Source organism: Nansenia antarctica (assembly GCF_963989245.1).
Source record: "Nansenia antarctica genome assembly, chromosome: 1".
Classification (NCBI taxonomy): domain Eukaryota; kingdom Metazoa; phylum Chordata; class Actinopteri; order Argentiniformes; family Microstomatidae; genus Nansenia; species Nansenia antarctica.
In genome coordinates this window covers 16,031,988-16,041,987 of record NC_137674.1, presented here as the reverse complement: position 1 = coordinate 16,041,987, position 10,000 = coordinate 16,031,988, and the positions used below count along the sequence as shown (strand labels likewise).

General features: G+C 46.5%; 1 protein-coding gene across 3 annotated transcripts in view; it reads left to right on the top strand.

Moving 5' to 3' along the window:
- Positions 1-10,000, top strand: part of kcnma1a (potassium large conductance calcium-activated channel, subfamily M, alpha member 1a) — a gene marked incomplete at both ends in the record, with an annotated part of 185,528 nt that overhangs the window by 109,702 nt on the left and 65,826 nt on the right. For all 3 annotated transcript variants that reach the window (XM_080542819.1, XM_080542818.1, XM_080542817.1), the window contains 4 exons: positions 762-837; positions 1,923-1,998; positions 2,925-3,095; positions 4,907-4,998. In XM_080542819.1, the coding sequence (XP_080398945.1) occupies positions 762-837; positions 1,923-1,998; positions 2,925-3,095; positions 4,907-4,998 (415 nt within the window). The remainder of the gene's footprint in view (positions 1-761; positions 838-1,922; positions 1,999-2,924; positions 3,096-4,906; positions 4,999-10,000) is intronic.

The following is a 10,000-nucleotide window of genomic DNA, read 5'->3' as shown; positions in this document are numbered from 1 at the left end:
GTTATGCAAACTGACATTGGGGCAGGTGTTGCATTGTTCTGGTGTAATCTCTCTGGATGAGCTGAAGGTGTTGAATCATTTTTGGAAGCCAGACAGAAACACACGAGACACAGTTGTCAGCCCACAGTGTGTCCACTCTATCACTCTATCACTCTAATCACTCTATCACAATCAGAATCACTTTCATTACATCTTTCTGCGTACAAGAGTAACATTCCTTGGCTTTGGTCTCAACATTGACATTGCAGCATTCAGATACAAAAAACACACTAATAAGAAGTAACGTAAGTTACTAAAAAAAGTAACCCTACATTGATAATAACCCTTAAAATTACCCTACAAGTAATAAAGTGATGGATTTTACAGTGGCTTCAATAGTGCAAAAATGCTGTGCAGCTGTGCAGAGTACGATGATATGAAATGCAATATAATACAATACAGTACGGTAGGTATACTGGTATACAAGTAATCCTCTAGCATAAGTATGTCCAGACTAAAACCAGGTTACAGTTACTATGAAGTGACATTCTTCACTCTGACACGGTTATCATCGCCTTCAGACAGATGGCATCTTTCCAGAAGCATCCATTCTTACTAGTCTGTGCAGTACCTGTCTGTTTCAATGATATCAAGTGTGTTAATCCTCTTTAAACTTACTCTAAACTTATTTATTTTTCTCTTTCTCTCTCTCTCTCTTTCTCTCTCTCTTTCTCTCACTCTCTCTCTCTCTCCCTCCCTCCCTCCCTCTCTCTCCATTGCAGGTTTAAGATTCCTGAGAGCATTGCGATTGATACAGTTCTCAGAAATTTTACAGTTTTTGAATATCTTAAAAACAAGGTAAGTATTGTGCTTTCGACACACTCTCCCACTACGAAAAAAAACAACCACTCTTCCTACTACTCCAGCACCACAACAACAACAACAGACTCCATCTGACATAGAAGCAGGTTTGCTCTCTGCCTTTAGAACACGACGGTAACACTTTATTTCACAGTCCTACCCACAGGCGTTATTTACCTCGTATTTACTTACGCGGTAACAATGTGCACTTTCTAGAGTGAAAACCACCTCTAGGTGGTACCTGATGTACCCAAAATGCTTGTTTTGAATTTCACCCCCCCAAAAAAGAGGAAAAAAATGATTATGTTATGTAATACAGTACCGATGTTACTACCAGTATACCGTGTTAACGTGTCATTTGATAGCAGGTAAAGTGTGGGACTGTGAAGTAAAGGGCAACCGAGGCTGTGACCCTCCTAGCCAACGAGCGGCTGGCCTCTGGCCCAGATGTGGGGCAGGGCTTAAAGCTCTGTTGTAAACACAGAGGAGTGGAGTAGAGTACTTTAATCCGCTTTTTTGATCTAGCTACATCTGATGTACTGTAGGTGAGGCAGCTTTACACACACACAGAGAGAGAGAGAGAGAAAGAGAGAGAGAGAGGAAGGGAGAGAGAAAGGGAGAGAGAGAGAGAGTGTGAATAATAGAAAGAAGGAGAGAGAGCAGAGACTACACACAGCCTAAGGTGTCGGTTTAGAAAGACGACATTACTCTCAGCTGTCATGACATAATGTACATCTAAGCAGTTCCAAAGAGTAGACCCCTTGTTAAGGACAATGACTTTTTTTTATGTCGGTTTATTTGTTTCGCACTTTTTGTTTGTGCCCTGCTCCCCCCCAACTGAAGTCCAATCCCAAGTCATCCCTGGCTTAAGACGAGCCGACTACAACATTCTAAGCCAGGTTGTAGTCAGTGTGGCTCCTGTCCCCCCCAGTTCTGTTGTCCTAGAATAGATTCACAACCAACCCCCCCCCCCCCCCCCCCCACCCGTATAGTAGACGAGCTGTTCGCATCTCATTCTCTTCTTCTGTAAACCTCTGGTCTGGATCTCTTTGAGAGAGTTTTATGGTTCTTATTTTACCCAGCAATTCCATCAAGCTGGTGAACCTGTGTTCCATCTTCATAAGCACATGGCTAACAGCTGCCGGATTCATACATTTGGTAAGTGGACGGGAGGGGGGGTCTATGGGGGTCTGGGGTGAGTAAGGGAGGTGAATACTCCTACGCTTAGTCCAAACACAACCTCTAGCCCCTACTGTCCCCCTAGGTGTTTGTGGATCTGTCTGTGTTTTTTGGGGGCGGTTTAAAAGGCTAGGGGGAGCCACGGAGGAGGAACTGGCTCCCATCTACCCTTTGTTGTTCAGGTCCAGCTCACACCCAAGGGGAGGGGGCTAGGGGTTGTCTTTGGACCAGGCCCATAGAGGGTGTTTCCATGTGATGATGAAGAGATAGGGGCGCTTTATGTATCATAAAACACAGATCAATGTCTGTTTTTCCTTTTTTTCTAAGTCTTTCACTTTTAGCGCCTCAAAAAAATAAAAAAAATAAAAAACGGCTGGCTCAGATTTTTGTCAGTACACTTATGTCAATGGCTCGACATGACACACCATCCCCCAGTTTCAGGATCGGAGTATGCAGGAGGTCAACTCCACCTCTAGATGGTAGCATAAGCTCAGCTATATCTCCCCCCCAATGGCTTGTAGGTCCTCTCAGAATGAAACGCATAAAGACTCTGGGCCAGATTGAATCAAACACGCATGACAGTAGCAACGTTTATGTTCAGTGGGTTTTGTTAACCAACAGCCCCCCAGACAGTGTACATACAACAACCTCAGAAGGGGAGCGTACCTTACTCCCCGAACCATTTCGCAACCATTTTGGTTTGTGTTTCTACTACTTCTACTGATTTCGATGCAGTTTCAATTGACTCTTATGACTCCCGATATTTCTTTTATTTTTTTGATTAATTATAAGAAAGCTGAGCAAGAACATTAGAATCTCCTGCTCCTAAGGGCTGATATCACCTGTATGTGTTTCTGACTACTACCCTGTGAAATCCCAACCCCCCCGCCCGCCCCCCATCCCAGGTGGAAAACTCAGGGGACCCTTGGGAGAACTTCCAAAATTCCCAATCTCTTTCCTACTGGGAATGTGTCTACCTGCTCATGGTCACTATGTCTACAGTAGGCTACGGAGACGTCTATGCAAAGACCACCCTCGGACGCCTGTTCATGGTCTTCTTCATCCTCGGTGGTTTGGTAAACTCACGTTTTCTCTCTCCTCCTCTCTCCCCCCTTGCCCCCCCCCCCCTCTCCTATAACCTGCCTGTCCCCATCTATACAGCAAGTAGGAATGTTCTAGTCCACCAGACGACACATGTACAGTATCTCTAGTCTCTTGCAATGTTGACACACTGTTGTTTAATAATGTGCATTGGTGTTTGTCATTGTTCATGTATGTTCTGTTTTTCCTCCTCGCTTAAAGTGTACCTGCGTAACCTACCGTGTGTGTGTGTGTGTGTTACGGTATTACAGTACTGTGTGTTCTCCCCTTGTCCCCCCCCCCCCCCCCCCCCCCCTCTGACAGTGTGTGTACCTGTTTAAAGAGTAGAGTCATCGTAAGACATCGTATGATAATGTTGTTGTCGCTGTTCTCTCAAAAGCAGTCGTCTGCGGGTTTTCAGGACCCCCCCTCCTCCCCCCCTCCCCCTCTCGTGTCCCTTCCCACAATTCCAACAAACACGGTGGCAGGAAGACAAGGCTTAGGCCAGCCTGAGCGTTACCATAGCGACCGCAGCCATCACTCTCTCCCACTCATCTCTATTAGTCTCCCCCGGATTTCCCCGCTCCCCCACTTCTGACCCCAAACCCCCTGTCCTATCATGTGTCCAACCCCCCACCACACACCCCTCCCCCCCCCAAAATAGAGGCGAATGGTCTTACTGTACCACAGCCAAAGAGCTAGATTGTTAGCTTGGACCTTATTCTAACTCCTCTCACATCATACAGTATTATAACCTCCAGCTGTGTAACGGTGAGGTTGTCATCGTGGTTTGTGTGTGTGTCTCCTTTGTTTCGGAGAGGGTCTGGAAAGGCTTTAGGTAGAGCTGATGGGGGTCTGTTTCGTATCAGAGACTGGAGAAATGACTTCAGTGTGGAGATTCTGTATAATAACACACAAAAAAAAAACTGCGCTTTAGATCAGGTCTCCTGTCATAACACAGGCTGACCCCCGGGGGTGCTGGTGATCAGTTTACACTGAGCTCTGGCTGGGTGGAGAAGAGGTGTTTTTAAGCAGAACTCTTCACCATTAGTGGATGAACAAGTACGCAAGACCCTTTCGGTTTAGCTAAGCTGTTAGCGACAATCACTCGACATGGAAATATGATTCCAAGAAGTTGTCAGTTCTTATGATTCCCAAAGACCCATAGAAGAGAATAGAAGGTTCTAATCACAAGAACCAGGCTGCGAAACTCTGCAAAATGCATCCAGCTCATTTCCCCTCCAGTCTTCTGAATGAGTCTTAATGTGTTTTGCAGCTGTGGACCAATCAGGTCGGCCTATTCAGATGAACCTGCCACATCCTTAGTGTTTGTTGGACAAAACATGGCACATAGGTTGTTTCCCCCCCCCCCCCCCTTTCTCTTCTTCGCTGAGAGATACCTTGGCGAATCTGTCACAGATAGTGACAGTTGGTCTGGCTGTCGCCGTGGCGATATTTGACCTCACACCACCACCCTTCCCAAAACCCAAGGCCCCTTAAAAACTCTCTTAAGAAAGACGTTTGTCTCTGAATTTGTTTCTACCCAGAAATTGTTTTTTTTCTTTTGGCTTCAAAAATGTTTTTGGAAACGCGTTGGAATCGGTTTGTTTTCTCTCCACTTTTCGGCACTATCATCCCCTCAACATTTGCATATTGATTTTCTATTATTACATATATATATATATATTACAATATTTTTCTCCCCCCCAGAAATCTCATTGGATTTCAGCGCCAGCGTCCCCCTCCACCCTCTCAATGGCGTCGTCTCTTTTTTAGTCTCTTTTTCTGTCTCCTATCTTCTCCTTAGGCCATGTTTGCCAGCTACGTCCCTGAAATCATAGAGTTAATAGGAAACCGCAAGAAATATGGTGGTTCCTATAGTGCGGTTAATGGGAGAAAGTAAGTATTTTCCGGAAGGTTCTGCTGTTTTTCCTGTCTCCGGTAGAACCCTCTCTGCATGCCCTTTTTCTTTTTTCTGTTCCATGCATGTAGGCCATGTTTGCTCGCTACGTGCCAGAAATTGCTGCTCTCATCCTTAATCGGAAGAAATACGGAGGGAGTTATAACTCGACACGAGGCAGAAAGTAAGTCCAAAATCCAGGCAAGGTGGTGTGGTTGTTGTGACTCGAGTGCGCCCCCCCCATGGAGGGGGGTTGGTTCACCTGACTGTTTAGATACAGTAACCTTACAGTAATGTAAAGTCACACTGCATGACTGGAGACCTTGGCCACCAGGACAAGTCCACTACCCTGTACTGTCTCTCTCTCTCTCTCTCTCTCTCTCTCTCTCTCTCTCTCTCTCTCTCTCTCTCTATCTCTGTCTCTGTCTCTATGTCTCTCTCTCTCTCGCTATCTGTCTCTCTCTCTCTATCTCTCTCTCTGTCTCTATCTATCTCTCTCTCCCTCTCTTACTCTTTTTCTCTCTGTCCATCACACAGTGCTTACCTAAAGTCATCCTTGAGCTGTCCTTTTTCTGTCTTTTCTTTGACATCCTACGTGCTGCCTTTTAATTTAATTTGAAAAAACTAGAGCTTTCATGACTAAACGATTGACATAGGGTGTGAATCTGTGGTGCGTTATTTCAAATGTCTAATTGTTTGTCTATATATGTGGTCCTCTAGTGTAATGTGTCAGAATTCAGAAATCTGTCCAATGAAATCGCTCTCATTGAAATGACCAAATTAGGATCCTCAGTGTGAAAGAAGAACTAGTCATGAAACCCCTACAATACGCTAAAAATAATTTCCCCTTCACAAGAAAACCCCAAATCCTCAAGTGCATTATGATTGGTGGTCTTTTTTAAGCAGCCGTCAATCTCAATGACCGTTGCTGGATCTGAACGCGTTTCTTGTTGTCATTTGGCTTGAGTTACTTTTGCGAGACACGTCTATGACTCGATTTTTTATTCGCACCATTTGCATGTTCTCTGTGACAACTGAGGTCTACTGGCGTTTTCTTTCCTTCACGGTTCCTGGTTTCCTAGGGTAACCCTGAAAAGAAAAGAAAAGAAAAAGCCCACTTTCTGCTTGTCTGTCACTGCCAGCCCCATCGCATCATCACTGTGTGACAAGGCTCTGACCGCTCGCATCATCACTGCTCGACATGACTCTGGCCCTGATCTTCAGTCAGCTCCCACACCCTGAATGCTGGATGCCTCCCTCCCATTTGGAGGCTCTCTCTCGATTGCTTTGAGCTTGCTGCTTCGCTTGGTTCCCGCTTGGTTCTCCTGTACGTGTGGCTGGAGTTGTTGTCTCAAGAGGTTGTGTGTTGTGGTTGTGTTTGGTGTCGTCGTTGTTGTTGTTGTTGTTGTTGTGGAGTGTGTGGCCTTACAGAACAGAGGTTTTGTGTGTAGCGTGTGAGAGAGAGAGTGAGAGAGAGAGAGAGAGAGAGAGAGAGAATGAGAGAGTGTAGTGTTACAGTACTAACTCCTGTCCTGGTTCTGTGGGGCTCAAACCTCTCTTGTCATCAGCACGCAGGCTGACCCAGCTCACAGCGCCGTCCAGCAGCATAGACAGTTTTCCCCTCTCCCCCTTTCTTTCTGTGTGTAACTGTGTTACTATATCCCTCATTTTATTTCTCTCTGTCTCTCTGTCTCTCTTTCTCTCGCTCTCTTTCTCTCTCTGTCTCTCTGTGTTTCTCTCTCTCTCTCTCTCTCTCTCTCTCTCTCTCTCTCCCTCCCTCTTCTCCCCATCAGTGTCTCAGTGTGTGATGGTGGGTACAGGACTCTGAGGCATGAGAAAACCTAGTCTCTGTTTGATGTTGATTTCCTGTCAGTGAGGACAAGATTGATGAGATATTATTTTTGGCCCGCTCCCCCGGCGGCTGGTTTCACAGGCGGGTGTTGAGAGAAGGGCTTGTCAAAACTGTGGAGAGCCCCCCCCCCCCCTCTCTCTCTCTCTCTCTCTCTCTCTCTCTCTCTCTCTCTCTCTCTCTCTCTCTCTCTCTTTCCCTCTCTCTGCTGGCTACACGTGCCTACATGTGTTAGCGATCAAGGTTTAGCAGCAGCTATACAGTACAGGCCTGAACTGGCACTGGGTTCACCAGCACTTTCGTCACAATGGTCAAAGTTGACGTGAGAGTTCAGTCAGGGCAGTTATCAACGCGTGTGTGTTGGGGGGGGGGGGGCGGGGTGTGTGAACACTGTACGCTGTGGCCGAACCAGAATACCACGTGTTTTTGGTTGGCGCTCCTTATGTCAGTGGCTATATGCCATCCACAGGCGGAGGTGGAGGGTGAGGTTCAGGTGGAGGGTGTGGAGGGTGTGGAGGGTTGGGGTTCAGGTGGAGGTGGAGGGTGTGGTGGTTCAGGTGGTGTGGAGGGTGTGGAGGGTTAGGGTTCAGGTAGAGGTGGAGGGTGTGGAGGTTCAGATGGAGGTGGAGGGTGTGGTGGTTCAGGTGGAGGTGGAGGGTGTGGTGGTTTAGATGGAGGTGGAGGGTGTGGTGGTTTAGATGGAGGTGGAGGGTGTGGTGGTTCAGGAGGGGGTGGAGGGTGTGGTGGGTCAGATGGAGGTGGAGGGTGTGGTGGTTTAGATGGAGGTGGAGGGTGGGGTGGTTCAGGAGGGGGTGGAGGGTGGGGTGGTTCAGGTGGAGATGGAGGGTGTGGTGGTTCAGGTGGAGGTGGAGGGTGTGGTGGGTCAGATGGAGGTGGAGGGTGTGGTGGTTTCGATGGAGGTGGAGGGTGGGGTGGTTCAGGAGGGGGTGGTGGGTGGGGTTCAGTTGAAGGTGGAGGTGGAGGGTGTGGTGGTTCAGGTGGAGGTGGAGGGTGTGGCTCTGCTTTTCTTGGTCCTCATGTGATTTTCACCATTTCCCAACATTCTAACAACGCTAACTAACCTATCATTGAGGACAAGTTAGGGAATGCGTGGGGATGTGTGGCATTCACAGGCCATTATATATTATAATATTCGAGTTATGAAAGTCACACACAAGTATTCAACAAGATCAAGATAAAACTATTGTAAGGTGCCCATGTCTTCAAGACACTCAGAGGCAACCTTTTAAAAATAAACACCAACGGTTGCTTGACGTGAGATGCGCGCTCCATACCTCGTGTCTGTTTCACGGCGGTTCTTTGTGCGGTGACAGAACTGAGGTGCCATACAGTACGCTGAGGTCATCCAGACGTTCGTTGCTGGCACTCACTGCACTCACTGGCCCTTGTGGTTTCCATTACGGCTCTGTTGGTTTCCATTACGGCTCTGTGGTTTCCATTAGCGCCCACTGGAACGGAGGGGTTGGCGTGGAAACCGCCGTGCACCCTGGTTGAACCCCTGCCGTTCACCTCTGAGTATGTGTCAGCCCTCGTAGCGAAGAGGTGTGGAGCTTGTCCACTGTCACTGTAATCAGTCATGTATTATACAGTATACATATGCTCCCCTCTGAACAGCTCTAGGGATTCTGGGTAGCATGTAAATGTACCTACATGATTAGCATTCTGAATAAAGCTCCCATAGAATTCGAAACTGGGCAATCTAGTATTCAGGTTCAGTCATAATATCCACAAGTCTTTTCTTAGTTTTGCCGTGGTGAAAGGGTTTTACTGTTCAAGGCCATGCTGTGTAAGCCACATGGGATTGAACGGCACCTTAAGTCGTGAATCTACTCACAGAATGAATGCATGTTGAGGTTGCAATGATAGGATTGATTTATAGACATTTTACCTCTGGTATTTGGGTCGTGTGGCTATGGATTGACATAGAAGCCTACTGTGATTTTTCATGTGTAATCTAAACATACTATACCGGTTATTGTGCTGACATGACCCAGGTTTGCCCTCTGACAGTCAAAGTAGTAGTGTGAAGGTCATTTCTATGCTTAACACAATTTTCTTTTAAATATCTTTGCACTAGATGAAATTTCAGGACCCTCCTTTCATGACCTTTCCTAGATATGTGCGTTCTACCACCCAGTATCTTTACATTTTCAAAATCACACTAGGATAAGCTAGCATAAAGCTATTTTGCAGCTTTTCTGTGTAGGAGGCAGGCTAATTTACAAGACGGCCAGCTAGTGGTCGTTGTGTGTGAATAGCAGCATGGCATTGTAAAGACTATGGTCATTTCACCCCCCAGGCGGCAAAAAAAAAAACGCACGGCTGTTCTAGTGTTAACTATTCAAATGAGGCAATGGAGGATATGGAGAAAAACCTCATGATGTGGAGTTCAATAGGGCCACTGTAATTGATGATACTGTGCATATAGGAGACCTAATGTGAATTGTCACTGCTGATGTTGTTGTGTTGTATCTATCGGCCTAAGGATTAGAGCAGTATGGATGGTGTAGCCTCTGTTGCTGATGTTTGAGCTGTTTGTTTGTTTCTGTGTTTGTTTGTTTGTGTGTGTTGTGTTCCTGATGCTATTGTATCCTGGTTTCTGTGCATGTGAATGTGCACGTTCTGCTACCCTCCTGTGCATTTGGGTGTGACTCTTTGAAACCTTTTTGGAATGAGTAGTTTTGTCATAAGTTCTCTGTCCATCAAAGTTATTCTCTCCTCTTTGTTTTTGAGTGACATGTTTAGTTGAGGACTATGAATATTACATCTAAAGGTTTACCATGTAGTGAACAATGTTTGAATGATACTGGAGATTATGCTCAAGCTAGTCCTGTCACATGATCAGTTGCCTGTCCGTTTTTGATTAAGTGAACCGAAGCATTTGCTCCTGACAATCACAGTGTGCGTGCGTGCGTGCGTGCGTGCGTGCGCATACATGCATTTGTGCGTGGGTGGGTTTCGGTTACGGCGGTTCTGGTTTTGTGTGTGGATATTTAGCTTCTATGTGTGTCCATGTGTGTGAGTGTTCTGGTTAGTGTGTACGGTGAGCGTGTGTGTATGTGTATGTATGCAATGCCGATCCAAAACAACAAACCTAAAGACTATGCCCACAAATCCCCGGTGTTCAGTGT